The 21,074-nt window shown below is 45.3% G+C and overlaps 1 protein-coding gene across 2 annotated transcripts in view; it reads right to left on the reverse strand.

The window, feature by feature from the left end:
• The window catches only part of trip4 (thyroid hormone receptor interactor 4), a 35,870-nt gene extending 15,063 nt beyond the window's left edge, over positions 1-20,807 (reverse strand). Inside the window, exons 1-12 of one of the 2 annotated variants that reach the window (XM_027011628.2) lie at positions 20,634-20,807; positions 20,076-20,251; positions 19,846-19,976; positions 19,537-19,755; positions 19,115-19,193; positions 18,874-18,994; positions 18,539-18,754; positions 15,946-16,072; positions 15,684-15,865; positions 15,432-15,556; positions 14,985-15,076; positions 3,024-3,126 (exon numbers count right to left, since the gene is read on the reverse strand). In XM_027011628.2, the coding sequence (XP_026867429.2) occupies positions 3,024-3,126; positions 14,985-15,076; positions 15,432-15,556; positions 15,684-15,865; positions 15,946-16,072; positions 18,539-18,754; positions 18,874-18,994; positions 19,115-19,193; positions 19,537-19,755; positions 19,846-19,976; positions 20,076-20,251; positions 20,634-20,713 (1,651 nt within the window). In that variant the 5' untranslated portion in view covers positions 20,714-20,807. The remainder of the gene's footprint in view (positions 1-3,023; positions 3,127-14,984; positions 15,077-15,431; positions 15,557-15,683; positions 15,866-15,945; positions 16,073-18,538; positions 18,755-18,873; positions 18,995-19,114; positions 19,194-19,536; positions 19,756-19,845; positions 19,977-20,075; positions 20,252-20,633) is intronic. The other variant, XM_027011637.2, reaches the window with a different exon arrangement.
• Between the last annotated feature and the right edge of the window lie 267 nt (positions 20,808-21,074).

Raw genomic sequence — 21,074 nt, forward strand, 5'->3', positions numbered from 1 at the left:
CAAAGAGCCTGCAAGTTACTCAGTCTTAAACGGCGTCCCAGTGGAATTGTGGTTGTATCATCCTATGTGCTCTGTATTCTACGCGAATTTCTGTTTTAATACTACCCACATACTGCACGTCTTCCCCTGGCGCTGGCTGTGCAAGACAGCATCACTGATCACAAACGAGTGCTGTTGAAGGCGAGAAAACGTGCGCTTTGAGGAGAGGCTTATTCTTAACAAAAAGCAAAGCTGCACGAGAGGTCGGATATGCTCGGCTACAAGTGACCGTGTCTCACGGCGCTGTCACGTCAGCCCTGCGAAAACACAGCAGATGTTCAAGACGTGGGGGAACGGACTGCGTCCTGTGTCAGACGCTGCTGCCATGCGGCTCCGAATGAGGCAGGCGACCCATGGCCTCCGCATGGCAGGCGGCCGACATAACTGCTGACTCGAATCGGCAATATTCACACATGGATGAAGCCACCCGCCAGGACGTCGGCGGTGGTGAACGTCTGGGGTGACCTTCAGCGCGCAGCGGGAGATGACAGAATGAAAGAGATACGAGAGCCTCGTAAGCGAAAGCCTCAGCACCCACGCAGGCCTTTTAATAGGCTCTTATTAAGCGCTGAATGGGAATTTCACTGCTGTGGGACGACGGAGGCCCAACCTTTAACACTTCTAAATGTCAGCGATCGAGCTGGCGAGGGGCGGGCTGCCTGATGGATTTCTGTGGTGGACTCGCCGAGGGGGCGCTCACACGGCACCCTTTCGATTAGGACTCCGCCTCGCTCTCCGGCCATGCGCGGCACACCGAGGCTGCCCGCCCGGATGCCCCACCCCCTGCCCCTGAGAAGGCTTTCTCTTTTATAAGCTCGAGCAAAGATGGTGGCAGGAATTACATCCTGACCTTGATGTTGGCTAAACCGATGAGGAGGCAGAGCACCTCTGCGTTCTCTGGCCGGATATGACCACTCTGTCAGGTTATCGCCACATACCATCTCACCGCACCGCCCTTCCCCACTCCCGCGAAGGTTCACAGGGGGTCATGTCTCCAGGGAACACCGGCAGCTTAGTGGGGAATGAGAATGAATGCGAGGAACCAGGCTAGATGCAAGGTCAAAATGGATCTAGAAATCCCCATTAGGATACGAAAAGCTGGTGGAAAATGGAGAGCGCTTCCTGTGTCAGAGGGGCTGATTGCTTTGGGGCTGCGTTCAAGACACCAGCTTTGCACTGTCACTCTTGTGAAATGAAAACAGTGATCTCCCAGCACACGGCAGGATAGCAGCTCTTAAATAGGCACAAGCTTACGGTAATGCTCCATGAGACACTTGGTTAGAAAAAATAAAAGTAAAAAAATAATAATTTCATTTTAAAAATTCAGGTAAAATGGAAGACAGGCTTATTTGAAAATTCTCTTAGAGCAGTATACCTTCAGTCATCATTTACAATGATCATAAGCTCAACAGGGTACTATGGATTTTTAATTAAGAAAAATAAGAAAAAATAATTAAACATGACAGTACGACATAGGAAAGGGCAAAATAAAAAGGGGAAATCAATCAAGTCCATTAACAGCTTTCAACTTCACATAAATTTCAGGATACAGATCTAGGGGTAAAAACGCTGGCTGTACAACATACGCCATTCTCATATTCACCTCTGGGGTAATATACCACTCTTTACATTATGATATAACTTAACTGACACTTTTACCAAAATTGAATTACAGATGTCAGCTGCAAGGCCAGCAATCGTGGACTAGCTCTGGATTAAGCACCTTGCTGAAGGGTGCAGTGGATGTAATAGCTTGGTTCGCAGCCAAGTGCGCCGAATGCTGAGCTATCACCTCCTCCATCTGAGCTACCGACCAAAAGCGGCTCAGCAGCATACGCACTCATAATGTTACTCCATGTTGTCGCTCTCTCTCTCGTTATGTTGGCAGAATATCAGGCTTGGGGGGGAGGAACATGACTACTGAATGAAGGAAGGAATATATAAACCACAATCTGACTGCAATGCAAATTCTCTCTTTTCACCAAGAATTGCAGGCAAATACATTACAGTGAATGATTTTAATTATTAGCTATCCTATTAATATACAATGTCAGCTCAAGAGAACAATAAGCAACATGCAACCACAGCTGGTATATACAGTGCATAGCTACAGAACAGTAAAATCAGCATTAAAAAGGGGGGGGGCTACTTGGTGCAAACATCTTGTCAGATGGATAGAAAAACCCAGAAAATCAAGATCTTAAGGGGGGAATTTTAGTACTTGTAACGTTAGATAAAACACCTGAAACTTGGGACCAACGGCCAGAGATAGTGGCAGGTGTGAACAGGGCGTGAACGAGTATCGTCCTGTTCAATCTACCATCACTGGAGAACACCATCTGTTCCAGGAGCGAAGAGCGCCCCTGGGAATCTCTAGATTCAAATGCAAACATGTGAGCTGGACAACCTACTATTAAAATGCTCAATTCCTGAGCAAATTCCTGAGTACATGACCAAATGTAAAAATAAAAGATGCATAATCTGCATTCTGTTCCATCCACAGTTTTTCAGCATGGAAATAATTAGTACTACCACTTAATTGTCATTAGCACAGTGATAGTAGCTGGCATGTTTGCTGGGAAAAAATGTTCGCCTAGATCGCAAAAGTGTGGCGGGCATCAGTGTTACAGGGCATTTCATTTACACTGCCATGCTTCAGTGGCAGCACATGGTGTGCAATCTTCAGTACAGCAACTCACAAGCAACAAGCGCATGGCGCTTTCATGTGAATTTCAAAAGAACCACCTCCTTGCTGTTTGCTGTGGTTTCAATACATTCTGAGAACACTGCAGCTAAACCTCACCTGATCCCCAGGGCGGCCCTGCAGCACTACCTTACATTTACAGCACATGTATGCATATTTACGTAGATCTGGGCAGAGGGGTGGGGGGGGGGCAAAAAAAAAACAAAAAAAAAACCCAGCACACAGGCAAATGCAAACGAATGCTGGGGTCATCAAATGAAAAGGAACGAGCAGGACTTACAGATCTTGTGCTTTCCTTTCATGGGGAATTTCACCAGCAGCTCCTGGGGGTTGGTGCAAATGAAGACAAATGGAGAGGCAGACTCCTCACTGATCTCAGAGTACTGCAGAGGCAGACAGACAGAGACAGAGAGAGGGAGAGAGAAAAACAGTGAGTGGATACTGAGCTGCTCCGGAACGAGAAAGGACTTCGCGGCTCCGTAATTGATAGGAAGGGCACGGGAGAGTCGGAACTGACTGACACTTCTATGAGAAAGGTGACATCTGTCTAATCTGTGGGGGAAAATGGCATGGGTCAGCTTATTTCCTCCAAACCATCAGAGAGTGTCATGATTGCGTCTCGACAGTGGGGGAAGTATGGGGTTTCCCTCCTCTCTTCCACTAAAAGGGAGGGGGGAAAAGCTTGACAAGCTCTAGGCTTTTAAGAGCACAGCCGTTCCTAGATTATTGTACACCTGTACGTCTTCTATAGCACACTGAAGTGGTTTGATTAGAACACGATTATAAAGTGAGGAGACAACATACTGTAGGGCCCTTTTATTTATATGTCACACTAGGGTTGTTTTTTTTCCACAGAACAGAGCACACAAGACGGACTTGAACAGTCAAGCATGTTTGTGAATTAGATGTTGTAGTCATGTCTTATAAGTAGAATTGGTTGGTTTCTGCATTGTGCATATATTTTTTGCCTTTTTCCATGGTCTTCAGATAAGCAAGCCGTAGAAAACTCTGCTGTTTGATAAGGTTAATCATAGCTAACGGAAATTCTGACAGAAGAACAAAAAGCACACAGTGTGGTGTGGGTGTGTACGTGTGTAGGCTAAGACCCATTTAAAGGGTGACAGACTGCTTGATGGCTCAGTGAGAATAATGGAGCATCAGCCTCTAACAACACAGAGATTGGCTACTCTTTTATAGCTGCCTTTTATTGGATTTGGTGGCTCTGCCTCAGTCCCCTCATTTGCAATAAACCACTGACTTGATTGATACTCCATATTAGTCTCAAATCAAAATGCAATTAAGGTCTGAGAGAGAGATCTTGTGTGAAACCTAACCAGGCAGCACCAAATATTTTGATGGCTATAATTGGAGGGGCATTACACAGGCAAGCTGAAAGTCTTGACTGATGGCTAAATTAGCTTCTTTAAGGCTCTTTTTTCCACCTTCTCCTGCTTAATTAGGATTTAAAGTTGAAGAATTTTAGTGCCTTTAACCCCCCCGCATGACTGGTCTAATGGCATGTTAATTGAAAAGGCATGTCATATGCGCATTCATAGCAGGAGCTCCAGTCACAGGCCACAGAAATGGTCAGATTTAACCTGTGGGGAAGCTGACCGCATGGCAGACAGCACCTCGCAGAAGACAGGTCCGCTCGGCCCACGTTCACGGGAAACGGGACAAGCTCGGGAAGGGGAAAAAAGATCCATGTCAGTGTGCAAACAATCTGCTGACAAGGCGCCAGATAAGTGAAAAGACCTTTCCCCGCTCCCCTCTGGGCAGCCTGGGACGTTGCCAGCGTGTCACGGCAATAAGCAGTGTGATGAGAGGTTCGTTTTGCTGGCGGAGCAGGCTAGTGGAGGGAGAGACGTGCTTGCCAGGGACTGTGGGTGTAGTGTGCCCAGAGAGCGGGCAGAGGCACCCTCTCGCCCCGACAATGCTGACGGGCCCATGAATCGGGGGCTGGCTGCCCGCTCCCCTCCACACAACCACGGCTTTTCAGCTGCTGCTCACAATTAGGCGGCTGAGACGAGCAATCCCCCGCACTGCAGCGCGGCGGTAATAGGGCTGTGTGGCCGCCTGGCTCGCTTGGCTGCACTCAATCTCGACCAAATAAAAGGGCTTCATTGGCACAGACTTCCTGATTCAAAAGCGGCCCGGCAGAGAGAAGGCCCTTAAAGAAGGCGTGTGTGAGAGGGGGGAGGAAGAGAGCTAAGCTAAAAACAAAAGGGCTCAGTCAGTAAGTCACTCACAGTGGGAAGGAGAACGTAGATCAGCTCCTATTACTCAAGCTGACAGGAGGCTTTGGTGAGAGGCTTCACAATGACCCAAACACAGCCGTGCTGAGCAATGCCACACCAGGACAGTAACAAAGAAAGAAAAGGCCCAGTTTCCTTGCTACGACTATACTCATTTCAAGACCGAGCTCGTGCACAGTTGTGTGTGAAAACGAGAGTATGAGTGTGCGCGTGAATGTGAGCAGATCTTTTGCACACCGAGGGCCACATGGTGAAATGCAGGGGGGGAGAGAAGGTCTATTCCTGCACTCCAGCTGTGACACTTACTAATGAACAAGAAAGTTCTACAGGATATAGAACCTCTCTTTCAGCCATTTTCTTGAGTTTTACCCATTTTCTTGAGTAAAACAACACTTTCCCTAAGGGTTCATTCAGACATTGCATCACCCCTTTTAAGAAACAAACATAATTCCACCAAATTAAGGAAATCATTAGTTAAATTACAAATTAATAAATAGTTCATAGTTTAAAGGAAGACAATTTGTAGTGATGAATATAAAAACATTAAATTAAAAAAAAAAAATCTCACAAAAAACACCCTTTCATAGCTTCCAGCTACACTTGTTAGTTTCTTTCCAGTATAAAAAAAGTCCTGCAGTAATTAATTTTTCAAGCTACTCCTTCACATGCAGAAATGATTGGTGTCAAGTTGGAGTGCACATTAATTATACAACACTGTCCAGCAGACACTACTGATTTTACATAATTTATTCCTCAGCCACGAGAAAATACATGTACCGCTATTAGATTTGGCTGGACTGCCAGTGTTGGTCAACCTGACTGAACAGGTAATGTATGTATGTATGCGCGGAGGCAACTGTGCGACTGTTTCACGAACAGCTGGATAGTGCTCAGGTGCTTTAGAAGTCGTGACACACTCATCGACCTCGTTTAGGAAGAGTCACTGGACCTGACTACCGCTGTAATAGCTCATAAGCAAAATGAAACACTTGAAAAGCGAACAGAGCAAGTTGGACTGGAGCCTTTACATAATTATTCAACAGACCTTCAGTCACAGGGAACTGCAGTCCAGAGAAGGGTGAATAAAACACTGTTTCACAAGATGATGATAGATTTTATGTGGTCATTTATTTTGGTGGTAAGATTTACACAAGCCAAAAGCTTTTGCCCGGTCTAGCTCATGAAGCCTTGGGTATGACCTCAGCTCTGAGCGCACCACTAGCTAGCAGACAACAAGACTGCCTCAGACATGGGCAGACACAAAGTTAGTCACAACAACCCACTGGGCTTCTGGAGCCTTCTCATCTCCCATCTGGTTTAGTCATCAGGCAGAGCTGTACCTCCATCAGGTCTGCTTGGACAAATTAACCTGGGGTGGAACTGTACACGAGTTACATGTTAATCAGTGAAAATCAATGTGCCCGGGTAAGCACCTTCATGTAAAATCTGTGTGGTTTTCTATTGAAGTGGATTATGATTCATATCTCAATGAATGAAACTAACAAAATTGGCAAAAATAACCAAGACTGCGTGTTGGAAAAAGCCTGGCTGCTATAGGTACAATTCTGAATCACTACCACAACAAACCAAAGTATCTGCCTTTTAAAGCCCTTGACACTGAAACCCAATGAAAATCGCCAGTGCTCCCTGGGAGATAATTAAAGGCTATGCTTTCCATCTGGATATCAAAGCCTTCCCTCTAACCCAGCATTCAAACTTAATGCATGTCACAAAAAAGTTCATCACCCCCAAAAATCTCACAATGTCTTTCAGCACAACTTCTGTCAATAAATATAGGACAACACATCAGTGAAGGCAGCGAACGTTTCATCGCTGGCTTTCACTCTGTGCCCCCAAAACACAAAATAACAGCTCTGTTTACGAGCGTGTCGGTGGGCCAGAGTGAATGTTTGCTTTGATTGCGACTCTGGAACACAGCCCATCTGTGTTCGTTCAGCTCAGCTGGAAGCCGTTGCCCCCCCCGAACTGCCGGTTGCTCCTACAAAGACCCAAACAAGGGAGAGTGAGTGGCCGGGGAGGATGACTTCTATCCACACACACACACACACACACACACACACACACACACACACACACACACACACACACACACACACACACACACACACACACACACACACACACACACACACACACACACACACACACACACACACACACACACACACACACACACACCACCCCACCCTCATCCAACCCGCGCTCCAGCCCCTCCAAAGCCCTCTTCACCTCCTTAAGCAGAACAAGGCTAAGAGCAAAACACAGAGCAGGAAAGTCCCCGCCCTCGAACGCTCTGCCTTCAACTGGACTGGGGAACAGTTCAGCTGTAGTATTTCCAAGTGTCACAGAGGCTTTGAAGCAGACAGCCATTTTCGTAGAGTGACAGCACTCCAGATGTGGCGACGTCTCCAGGCTTTTAAAAGCCAGGTTAGCTCATATGTCTGAAAAACAGAGGGGAGCATGAGTAGGTAGGTACTTCTCTGATGTGTAAAATCAGACCCACCCTGGCAAGAGTGTGGGTATCCAAGGGAACACAAATGAATCTGTACGTCATGGACTGTCACCGCCCCAGCAGGGTTCTCCACTCAGCCCGACATGGAGACAGACGCCCATGGAGGAGTGGCACACGTCGCATCTGACAGGGGCAGCCCCACGCAGTCTGCACCATGGCCCTGACTGACAGCTCACGGCTCCCTGCAGTGACCTGCCCAGGACAGAGGAGGAGACCGGTGGCCGAGTTGACAATGGAAGTTTGTTGAGCGGCAGCGGGCGCCTTCTGCCCCCAATGACGGCCCTCTGACTGAGCGGTGTCAGGGCCACAGTGGGTAAGCAGCCCAGTGGGTAAGCAGCAGCCAAAAAGAACAGTCCAAACACCTGCTAGACTGCCCTCCGACTGCACTCATCAGGCCAAGTTAAAGTGCTCGTGTTCCTTCCTTGCACCTCATGCTACTGGGATATGCTCTGGTCCCCTGTGGCCATGAACTGGATTAAGTGGTTTAGAAGATGAATGAATGAAGGAATAAACGGCTCATGACTGGACAAAACAGCAGGTGGCAGGATTTTCCAGAGCTTGTAATCATATATGTAAATAATTAACATTTTTAATTTATACAATGTAAATCTTAATTCAGGTATGAACAGGCTTTCTTAGGGAAGGAACTTTTAAGCTCCACTTAGTATGAATGTTTATAAAATCATTTGGGCAGGTATTTCTGGCCAACATGAACAGCCTTACTTTGCCGCTGGTATCCCACAGAAAGAAAGAAAACAAACTCCTAGAAATGATTAGACAATAGTGAATGAAGTCAACAAAATGATAACCGGGAAAGGCCTGCACTCCACCCAACTCCCCTGCTAGTGGTAAAATAACATTACCTCGTCACTACTCCGTCCACACATACACACTCCCCAACAACTTACTGTAACTCACTCTCACTGATGAAGTTGTTTTCCGTCACTCAATATGACCACAAATCAGCTGATTTCTTTTTAAAGCCAGCTCATGTTCACCCTTTTAAAAGACCATCTTTTTGTGACAAAAAAGAAAATACATGGAAAATGGAATGGGGAAAAAGGAAAATTAGAGAGCAAATTGCCAGAATGTGAAGTTATCATCAAGTCCAAGTCAAATTTATCATTCCATTTAAACACACAAGTCCAGATTCCACCCAAAATCTGCATGAGGGTGCATTTGGCAATTTAATTAAAAAAAAAAAAAATTTTAAACAAAGAAAGAATTTCTTCCTTGGGGCTAGAAAGGAGAAATATAGAATGTCTACAAAGGCTTACAACTTTAAATATATCAGATACAAAACTTGAAACGCATTGGCGTAAACAACTTTTAAAATACCCGATGCTTTAAAACAACTGCCTCTTAAATGTTTTCTAAATACTTTCTTCATTTTGTGAGATTGCAGAAATATATGGGGAATAAATCCCCCACTCCATCTGTGTTCCTCATTCCATGAGGCTTTCAGTGTGTTTACTTTACATCCTGGACATGCACATCTGTGTACCATTTCAATGAGAGTGTTCTTTGCTAGCTAACTAGCTAGCCACAAACACGGCCTTTATCCCTGCATGACCTCGGTCGTGTTCTGCTGCTGCTGTACAAGTGAAAGAGGAAACCAAGAGGACATATTTTGTGAAAGACAAACCTTGCTGTTACATATATAGAAACATTAAGGCTTACTGCACATGCCCGATATACTTTCACTACAGTCTCTGGTTACTTGACAAATGACTAAATGCACCTTTAGTCAGTTCCATAAACATCCTGGGTGCCGAAGGCTTCTAAAAGAATAGTACATGGACCAACGCCAGCTAGCCGGTACTAGACATTGATCTTACGAATCCATAAATTATATTAAATAAATTTAAAGTTATTTAAGAGAGAGTGAGAAATATAACAGACATTTCTTTCCTCTCGCTTTCTTCCAAGCTCCTGGAAAATTATCATATGTCAATAAATGTAAATGCGTGTCTCATCAAAGCTTTTTGCAGTGTATAACCATACCACAAAATTCAAAATGTTTTTCATGCCATGCAAACTCAGGCACGTCAGACTATCCATTTACAATGAACTCTCTCCTCACTGTAGCAGTTCAAATGTGCGGCATGTAGATGATGCTCCGCAGCAGCCATCCTTTAACAGACACAAAGCACAAAGCAAGAGAGGCAGTGCGACGGACTCCAACTGCCCGATGAGCTTCCAGGGAAGCGCTGCAGTTACGCAGCCTGGCAGATGGCCGGATTTACTTTTCAGACTGCTGGTGACCTGTGGCTGGCCCTGGGTGGCACTCGGTGCATCAGGAGCCTGCTGCTGGCTGCATTCAGCACAGTGCTGCAGAATCGCTTGCTGTCTGACCTCTACACCATGGGCAAAACACCTGGCAGGGGAAGGTTTCTGTTTGTGGTTGGGGTGGGGAGTGGTGCTCGAAGCACACCTTCCCTGCTCTGAACACAGCAGATAATGAAGGTAGCTCCTGGAGAAATTGAATTCCTAACCACCAGATCCTCACTCACGACGCTGTCAGGAAAAACAATGGCTGTGGGGGTGCCCAAAGGAGAGCGAGGGAAAGGAAGCCAGCCTGTTCCAGGATTCGTGTGGCAGAAGAGGAGAGTGGAAGAAGGGGGTGGGGTGAGGTGGGGGGGGGAGCGGAAGAAGGGGAAAATTTAAATCAGGGCTGTCTCAGCTTGGCGGGACTCCAGCTTGGCCACTTGGTGTGTCTCTCCCTCTGGAGGGAGGCTTTTCAGCATATAAATATCACATTACCACACAAGGAAACACAGACATCAGCTGGCCCTTTAACCTGCACTAACAAGGGCAACCACCCTCTGCTAATCTGGCCACTGTGTCTCTGCTGCAGAGAGAGATCAGGACGATTCCCTTCTGCAGGAGTCCGAACATTAAATCTCTGTCCGCTGAAGCAGGAAGCTTGCAGGGTGAAGTGCAACTCCCAGGACATGTAAGCCAAAAATGAAGAACCAAGAGAGGGCCGAGGTGATGTAGAAAACATGGAGCCTTCATGGCGTGGACTTGATTAAGACCAGTCTTCATATATACCAGGACTGCACAACACACGTTTGTTAATTGACATCACATTTCTCTTTGCTGATATACAAGAGGGCAATATGTAAAATGAACCCTCCAACAAAACATTTTTGGGTCATGTTTTGGGTAAAGGAGTGGGCCTTTTGATGAGTCATTTCATTCATGTGATCCAACACATCAACATCAACCAAAAATAAACTTAAATAAATGGTCAAACTTTGGTCGGTCATTAACCTTGCTTTTTTATCATTTACATCCTGCCCCTTGGTGATATCATTCGTCGCCACAATCTTAAATTTCATTGCCATGCTGAGGACACTCAAATTTATGTGAATATGAATCCTTCCGACCTATTCCCTACTCTTGCCCTGACCTCTTGTACTTGTTTGTTCAAACTTTTTATTTCTGTCTATAGGCACTAAATCTGCTGGTTCTTCATTGGCCAGCTCTGCACTGGTAGTCAGCGATGCTCCCGTTAGCCTCCCCACCACTGCACTGAACCTCTGCGTTCTTTTTGACCCGTGTCTGCCATTCGAACCGCAGATTAAATCATTGACCAAGTTCCATCTCTGCAATACTGCCCGCCTGCACTCAATGATGACGCTTAGGGACTCGGAGATCCTGGATCATTCTTTCATTACCTCTAGGGGTAGATTATTGTAATTCACTTCTCTATGGTTTCCCTTCTAAAGCTCTGCCCCATTAGTGTATATGAAAAGCTGCAGCTACAGTCTTGGTCCCCGCTAAGTTACCAGTGCATATCACCCCTATCCTGCTACAGTTTCACTGGTTACCAGTAGATAAACGCATTCAATATAAAATTATTCTAACCTTGAAATCACTCCATGGCCTTATGCCCTCTTGTATTATCAACTTACTCCACCCGTACACTCATTAAGGTCGTCTGATTCAGGTCTCCTCACTGTCTTCAGGTTTAGACTGTCAACGGCTGGTGTCGGTTCATATAGTGTTGCAGCACCTTCTCTCTGGAACGCCCTTCCTACACCAATCTGCTCCTGTTCCTCTCTCTTTACCTTTAAAGCTCAGCTCGAAAGCTTTTCTCTCAGTATTTCCGTTCACCATGTTTGTAAAATGTCCTTGCATTTTGTGAAAGGTGCTATATAAATCTAATTTATCATTATTATTAACCATATTATCTCAAGGTCTTGCCAGCATGTCCTAAACTACCACAAGACATGTTGTAGCAGTATAAATGCAGTATATGTTTCGTCTATTTTATGAAGGCCTTACGTATACAATTTGCAGATGGCTTGAGCATGTAGACACAAAAATACATACGCACACATACACAAACCGCAAGCAAAGCAGCATTATGCCAAACAAGACATCCTGCCCCGACAACCCTGCCCATGAGTAGCCTATACAGATCGATACCACACTCCACTACAGTCATGAGGAAATGGCAATGCCCTGCCGACTCAGTTATGTATATGTAGTTATGTAGCTCATATCTCTATGCAAAAAACCCAAAAAACCTTTGTTGACAGACAAAATGGACATGTCTGTAATCATCCCGACACGGCACTGTACAGAACGGCTTTAGACTGACAAAGATATGAAGGCTCCATCCTACGCTGCGATCAATACTGCAGCCTGGCAGGCAGTACGAGACGTCGGGATGAATGGCTGCCCAGAGGGAAGGGCCAGGGGCTGGATTAGCTGGAGTTTGGCAGGAGGACAGCTTGCAGGCTTTGTGCTGGAGGTGCCTGACAGTAAATAACATTTCCAACTACATGTATAATACAAGTCTATGGAGCAAAAGAAGACAATGGGATCTTTGCAGGGAGAGCAGCGCGTTGTGTGTCATTCCCCTGTATGACTGGTCTTAAATCTTCCCCTTCAGTCTAACATTTCCCATTAGACCCTGTTGAGGCAAAGGTAAAAGACAGTACATTAACAGAATGAGAACATCCAAGTGAACTACATGCATTACTTCATTTCACAGCTCTGAGCAGTCTCTCCTCTATATCTAATTAGGAAAGAACAGTCCGATGCCAGATGACTGGGCCTTCCCACTAATCCCGGGTACAGAGGGCAGATCAATATCTTAGCACTCAGTAATAAATGCAGCAAGACTGTTAAAGTACCACTAAACAGATGGGATATGGTGTGGGTGGGTGGGTGTGTGTGTCTCTCCAAGCCAGCCCAAAACCAACCCCCAGGTCCCCTCCTCCCCGCCTGAGGAGCTGAGTACTGCTGTTCCCAGCTCAGAAGAGCCCCTTTCTTTCAGCAGGAGGGAGAATGAGCCTCTCATTCTCATTCCGGCAATGAAGGAGGGGGGGGGGGGGCAGGACAACAGGATGGAGGTATCCGCACTTCTTCCCTAGGTTTTATGGAAACCTTTATTTATGCCCTGCCTCTCTCACTAACCCCACCCCCTCTCTGACTGGATTTAGGGCTGACCTCCGAGCTGAGAGCGCTCCAGTCACAGATAAAAGGGCGTGCGCGGCAGGCTGCACCACCACGCCCGGCTTTTATAACCCTCCAAAGTATGAACAGAGAAAAGCCGGGGGGGGGGGGGGAGACAGCCACTGAGCAAACAGGGCAAATGCAAGCAGAGGACCCAGCTCAGATTCTGCTTTTATTCCCAGAGCCAGACGACGGGTCTGTGGGACGAATGGAGGCCTCAGGATTGCATCCACCTCCACACCCCCCCCCCCTGCCCAGCCCCCCGCAGAGGCTGGGAAGACCCGAGAGCAAGTGTGTTGAAAACCGCCCTCCCTGTGGTCTAAAAGGAAGCAATTACATTTCATCAGCGCTACTTATACGTCAGCAGAAAATGAGTGTACATAATTTAGACAACAGCGTCTGTGTCAATATCTCATTAAAGCTAATGTGACTGAGAGGGTGTGGGAACGCTGGTATTGGCGCTCACAGATGTTTGCACTGCCGTGCTCAGCTCCCCCCAATAAAACAAACACCCAGACAAAAGGGCTGTTCTTAGGCCTGTCCCCTCCGCTTAATCCCCATGTAAACACCAGCACACATTCAGAAAGAGACAGAGTGCACGACACTTCCAACCTGCCACTGTAATGCGCTAGGCGACTGACCATGTACACCATATAAAGCGGTGTCTTTCAAGCACTCTTAATAAAACCCCTATCCTTCATTTGGCCACATGAAGAACCGATAGTGATATCCATCTGTGCACCTTTCTGACCAAGAACAGATGTGGCATCAAACTATAGCCGCCTTGATGTCAGCTGCTGTCTGCTTTCGGAGAGGTACCCTGCTGCTGGCGGGGCTGGGCGGGCAGACAGGCTACGGCACCTCCACATTTACTATGGATGAAAGGGAGAACATTAGAGACCTCGGAGCCGCGCTGGACTTCATTGATTTATAATTAATCAAGCAGCGAGCCAGGTTGCCATATTGCACCCAGATATAATCTCCTTTAAATGCGCAGCTTGACAGCACAGACACAATGAGGAGGAAGGTTTGCCAAAAAAAAAAAATGTAGGGAAAATCAATGGAGGATAGGCAGCAAGGCTGGAAGTGAGTTTATGCAGCAAGCTGGCTTTGAAATATTTAGACTGGCTTCCTCAGTTTGACTGCAGTCAAAATGGCAGACAAGGAGACTTAAGACTGCAAAGGCGATGGTGCACTGTGCCCTCTGCTGGTTGATTTCAGAACAACCGCAGGCTTAAAGGGCACACAGTTTCAAAGCTCAAAACAACGACACTGGTACTCAGCACTGAAGAATCTGAAGAATCACTGAGTTGACATTTTGAGAATCCCAGGTACTACAGTTTTGCTCTGACCAGCCACAAAAAAGTGCACCCTCCCTGGGGACCGGTAGGAAGCGCAGGCAGACAAGAGTCAATATCCACAGTTTCACTCCAGAGCGGGATAGAGAGCGATGAAGAGAAACGGAGAGAATGACAGAGGGAGACAGAGACAGAGATAGATGGAGATGGAGAGAGACAGAGAGAGAGAGATCGAGGGAAATGGAAACAGACAGAGATGGCTCATTCCGATGCCAGGCACAACCTCAGCAGCAGCAATTAGACCTCCATTTCACAGAGGGAGAGCAGGAAATGAGGCAGGAAGTGTGCTGCAGGCTACACAAGAAGACAGCGGGGGGAGTCGAGGCAGACAGTGTAGGAGGAATGCGCGCGTGTGTGTGTGTGTGTGTGTGTGTGTGTCTTCAAGCTGCTGTGTGCTGCTTAGTTCAAGCACCATCACTATTCATGTTTACGCTTGAACTTCCAAGAGACAAAAGGGGGGGGGGTAGGAGACAGAGATATATATAGTGAGAGAAGAGATAAAAAGAGACAGGAGACAAACACAGAGAGACAGAAAGAGAGGAAAAAGAAAAAGGGTGAGCAAGAGAAAGAGAGATGAGAGGGAGAAAAAACTGACAGGCAAAAACAGACACAAAGAGACTAACCTGTTCTCTGAACTGCTCCTGGGAGAGACAATCCGTCATATTGACACAACCAAGCAGGCAGCCGGTGGGATACTCCTCAGGAAACTGGAGATCTGGGGTATTCAGAAGACAGCTCCCATGCATCAGCTAACCAGCACGTTTAGTGAACGCAGAGACCCTATTCACTAACGTTTAAGCCTCGAAAAGCCATCAGCCAGGAACACTCCATTAGGCCACTGGACTCAGTCTGGCTTTGGTGCTTGGGAACGATAGCTCGAATTCAAGCCGTTCTGATGTTTAAAGAATGCCTGGTTATGATGTGTGGAACTTCGCGTGGCTCTGTTGAAGGTCATTTAGTGGTAAATTGTCCATCAGCAGTCAATTTTCATGCAGTGGCGCTGCATTTGCAAGCTATACTGAACAATAACACCATGAATAGCATAAAACACATGACGAGCATATACACACCTCGCTTATAGATCTGGCGATACATAGCCTCCACCTGAGCCATCTCCTGAGGGCTGGGTCTTTTGGCAGCAGCTGCGATCCACAGGCGCCCTCTGTGGGAGGTGTACCACGTCCTGCCCTCCACTCTACACACACACACACACACACACACACACACACACACACACACACGTCATAGTCAGCGCAGGGCTCGGCAGGTTCGGTGCGGTGTGGAGGTGACCAGCGTGGGCAGGCCAAGTGGGAGTGGCTCACCTCTTTATGCCGCGGGTGAGGAGCGAGGCCCACGGCTGATGCATGCTGAGGCACCAGCCACTGTCTGCCATCTCCTGAAGCTCGCCATCCTGCAGCCGGAGCCTGGCGCGCTCGCTGCTCACCTTGCCATCCAAGGCTTTGGACCGAGGTCGGGACGTCTCGCCACCGCCCACGTCCACCCACTGACAAACATGTATGAAGACACATGTAAATCAAGCAACCCTGCAAGCATCCCAGTCCCTGCTGCGGGTTCTAAACCCACCTGTGGTGCAGTCTGCACAATGTTGGGGTTAACTAGCTCTCTGAGGTGCTGACGGCCAGCTGGAACCGAGCTCTTCTGTGTCTGGAGCAGAGTCCCACTGTTAATGGCCTTCACGGTTTCATCAAACCTATAGCAGTCAACATGCATAAGCAACAGTTCATCAGCCAGACTTAGCAGCTCATATTTTATTAAGAATGTCCATATAAACTTTATATTTAGAAAAGGTTTTCAGTATGTTACAAACTGCTGATAAAATTAACAAAGGTAAATCTTAATAGAGATAAATTCTAAGGGCCAGATCTTGATTCAGGATGTTACTTCTAAGGTTAGGGACATAAACTGATGCTGAAGAGCTAACACCAACTGCGAGTGACTGATGACTGCCTTCCGTCAGCCCACTCTCACCAGTCATCACCTGTATTTACACTCAAATAAACCAGACTACAGCTGACAAACGACAAGCACACATGTTCTAGGCCTGCACAAACTAAAAAAAACAAAAACAAACAAACAAACAAAAACACAGGGAACCCACTGCCTACCGAAGGTTTCTTATAACAAATGTACTGGGCTCCGAGTAACTCCCAACTCATCTTGAATTCATTTGTTCCATAAAATTGTATATTGTGACATCAAAGTAATGAGAAATGTTCCATCTGTTCTCTAGATAGTATAACAAAATGACTTCCTGTGTAGCTAAATATAACTTTAGCTTAGCACACTGCCTTGGTAGATCAAGCCACAATGCGATAAAAACTACATGTTTTTTTAGTCTATATTATCTCATTTCAAATTTAGACTGAACAACCAATCAGAAAACTCTCCCTCACAGCCAACCACCAATTCAGCATGCACAATCAACCAAAACAGAGCTAACGAGGACCAATCAATCAGAGTCAAAGGGTGCAGAACACACCGCACTGAGTACGGGTGACAGCCGGTCACCAACACCCTCCAGCGACCTGACACCATTAGATCAGTGTGTCCCCAGGATAAGTTCCATGTATGCAACCATTTTGTGCCTGTTGCCAAATTCCATCATCACTCTGGAATGTGTACAAGTTGATGAAAGCATACTACTACTTGCCAAAGGCAGGCATACACCTCAACACCAAATAATATTTAGCCACAAGTTTGGCTCCGCCTCATCGATGAGGTTTCCCTACATCACAAGAGATGCCTGGTTTCCTACTTAAAAATCAACCGAAAGTCAGTGAGTACTGACTATATCATCTGGGAGGAAAGAAATCATGAATAATTCCTTCTCATGATATTATTCAACAGAGGACTCTTGAGCATGATGAGCTGTTCAGAGGACACAATAAATAACAATTCAGCACAGAACTGAGCCACTTTTCTACGTCACATAGCAGTCAAGCACCGCGACCAATCATTGTTTAATAGTAATAAAGTAGCAAATACAGGTAAGAATATTGTAAAATTACTGATACAAAATAGCAAATTTAATTAATTGCTTGATTGACATACAAGCACTGAACCTTTTAAAAATAAGTACATGACCATCACAGACTGAAACACATCGAACAAAAAACACTGCACCTCAAGGTGTTCAGTTTAAACACCTCCTGCTTACATACAAAGCTCTGCGTGGTTTTGCACCTCCCTACTTGGCTGAACGTCTACACTCATACTACCCTGTATGTACACTTTGGTCCTGTGATTGGTCTCTGGAGCGGGCAGATGTGGCCCAAAACTATTGAACACATTACCACAATCTCTCTGCACTTCACTTTCTCCTTACAAATCTCAACTTAAAACACACCTCTTCTCTCAATGTTTACCTCACCTTTCTTCTGTTAATAGTTGTTTAATTAATGTGCTTTTTCATCTGTATTGTTATTGTAAAGTGAACTTGGGTATGAGAAAGGTGCTATATAAATTAATCTTATAATTATTTGATAAATCATCTCTTAGAGCATGGTGCTGCCAACACCAAGAATGGAATCGATTCCCAGTTAGCATGCATACAGTAATACTGATAAATGTGCAAGTCAATTGGGATAAGATGGTCTGCCAAATAAATGATTAAATTTAGATATATAATGACGTGCTTCCAGATCCTCATTTTATGAGGAGTTCTACGGTTTCACAAAATGTGTGCAAAGGCTGCAAAAAGATTTTGTTCAGAGTCAGGATCAGTTAGAGGTGGCAAACCTCTTGACAGACTGACATTTTCATGAAAGGACACTTGGGTAAATATTGCTTGTCAGGATATTGTCCTATAGAGCATATGCCATGAACAGAAAAAAAGCAAAAAACGTAGCTACTATCTTCTGCAATTTACGTAAATAATTCTCTATGCTAATAATATCTCAATATATCCATTTCATCAAAAGTGGTAAATAATCAGAATTGTATTTAAGCTAGACAGAAAAGCTTCCTGTCTTAGCTGTAAAAGCTGAGTTAACAGTCATAACAGTACTTCATTTGAGTTTGTGATCTTTATTAGTAAGTTCTGAAATACATGCACATGCCTTTAAATTTCATTGTAGTGCTACCATGTCTTAAATCCCACAGTGTCAACCTAAGCCACATCATAATGTCTGACTGAATCAATGTGTGCATCTCTTACTTGTTGTAATACTGAGTGAGGTTCTCGTCTTCCTCCAGCACCCGTCTGCCTGCGAAGTCCAGCGTGATCTTGCGGTCCTTGCGGGAGGCATGGCGTAGGTCCCGTAGCTCCGCCTCCCGTTTACGCAAGGCCTCCCGCTCTACTGGAGACAGCCACTGGTTGGAGTCTGTGGCAAAGTAGTCTGACTCATCGTCCAAGACCTGCGTTCGGCGAACGCTGGGAAAAAATGAGGTTATGAGTCCAATGCTATCTACAAGCCACCTTAAAAACATTAAATGTTATATGGCAATGCAACTCAATCACTCAAACAGCAGGCGGGTTTAGGTGTAGCATACCTATTCTTGTCGTACTCCAGCAGTTTGTCTTTGTGCTGAATAGCCTTCTCTAAGCCTGCCTTAATCCTGGCCTCCTGGTGAGGCAGGTAGTCTTTGTCTGATCCCTCACAGGCAATACGATCTGTTATTTTAAAGGGGGTAGACCCAGACCAGCAGGTTACCCCAGGAGATGCAGTGTAACAAAGTAACAGGAAGCATGCACTCAAATCAGAAATGAAACCATGCTCATCTTCTTCCTCACCTCCCATAAGTTTCTTTCGGAGTTTCTGACTTTTGTTTGAGTCCCGTTGCAAGATCTCCTGCTCTTCTCTAGTACAAACCTGACATTAAAATATTATTATTATTATTATTATTATTATTAAGTATTACAAAAATATTTTTCAATAAAGGTGGGGCTGGATTCACAATTCATCCTTTAAATTTATAGGCCTCTAAATGAGCCTGAACAAAGATTTCTGGAGCACTTATTGTAATTTGTCATCATAGTTTCATATTATCCCCAAACACTTTCTTCAGCTTTGCAATATACCAAGTCGAAGGGTCTAAACTCCATAAATCACAGAGCACAACTTTAAAAACACACAACTTTTTAGAGGGGGTATTCTCCCCCAGATTACTTTATTTAATGTAAATATCAAGGTGAAGTCTGAAGTTCACACGTACCAGACTGCCACAGAAGAGACAAGGGCCAGAGCCCTCCTGCTCGCACACAATGCGCCCACAGGTCATGCAGTTGTTGATAAGTTTGTGCCTCTGTGCCAGGCAGTCACAGGAATGCCGTCCAGGCAGCAAAACTGCAAGCCTGTCTTGACCCTCTTTAGCATATAAATTTACAAATTTGTTCTTTTTCTTCACCAAGGAAGAGGCGCTGTTCTCTTGTGCCTAAACATAGTAAGCACAGTTTTCAGATCTGGTGTCCCTTCAAGGGAACCTCATGCTCAGAGTTGGTTACAAACACTACATATAGGCCACCTTAATCAAGTCAATAGGGGTTTTTACAGTCTCCTCCTCCGGCTCCATTTGACTGACAGATATGACCTCCTGTTTGTTCCTTCCTTTCCGCTTTGACTTTTTCTGGGTGTCTTTTGTAACATCTGGACCCTCTGTGGACCCAAAGTCACCATTTGTTGGACACAAACGAAAGCACCCAATTCCACTAAGCAAAACCGCAAACACGAGCCTTTATCCAAACGTTAACACACCTGTTACTGCATCTCTCATGAGGATTAGCTCTGGCCCATTCTCGACCTGAGTGCTGCTCCCCTGACATCTCCGTATCAGCTCATCGATGAAACGTTTCTTCCTCCCGTCGGTTCCTTGTAGCAGGTCGCCTACATACTCCGCAATTTCACCGGCATTGTTGATGGACAGAATATAACTAAGACATAACAAATAATTAGCACATTACACAATCGGCAAGCTAACCAGCTAAAAAAGGTCGATATTTATTACACCAGCTAAGCTATAGCTGGCACTTTTATGCCCAATTATTTTCCATTTAGCTACACAGACTAGCCGGCTAGCTACAGACAAAATAAATTCACAGCTGCAGCTTTCTAAACTATCTATCTATTACCTCGCTACCGTTATAGTTCACATATAGCAACGCCACTGACTCTGGCAGCTTGTCAATTCTACCAGGCTGAATAACTGTTATGTATCTTACCAGCTAGCCGACTAGCTACCTGGGTTTGTTTGATGGAAATAGGTTAGCTATCATAGCTAGCTTAGATAGCTAACAGATATCAGAGTGTACTCACTGAACAATGTCATCACTTGCTTCCAAACCGAAATTACTGTTTAACTCATCTACACACCAACGAAGCAAAGAGTCTGACATTATAGACAATTAACTAACTAGAAAAGTACAGTAGTGGAATGTTTGAACAGCCAGCTAGATCAGCTAACCTATTTCACTGCAGCTGGAACTAGTGATTTACAGTCCCGGTAACATGAATCTGTGGAACCGTGCTTTTCAAAATAAAATTCCAACAGCAATAAAAGTCCATTGAATAGTTTCACGCAGAGAAAAAAAAAAAAGAAATAGAATAATATCATGAGCTAATTATGAAATAACTTACATTATTATTCTTTAAAAAAATAATTGACTGTACATGCAACATCATATAACACATAGAGCCAAGACTTTGTTTAGGATGTACAGAATCTCCTTTGAAAGCATAAGATGTTGTTGCATTAAA

Source organism: Electrophorus electricus, chromosome 1, assembly GCF_013358815.1.
Source record: "Electrophorus electricus isolate fEleEle1 chromosome 1, fEleEle1.pri, whole genome shotgun sequence".
Taxonomy (NCBI): Eukaryota; Metazoa; Chordata; class Actinopteri; order Gymnotiformes; family Gymnotidae; genus Electrophorus; species Electrophorus electricus.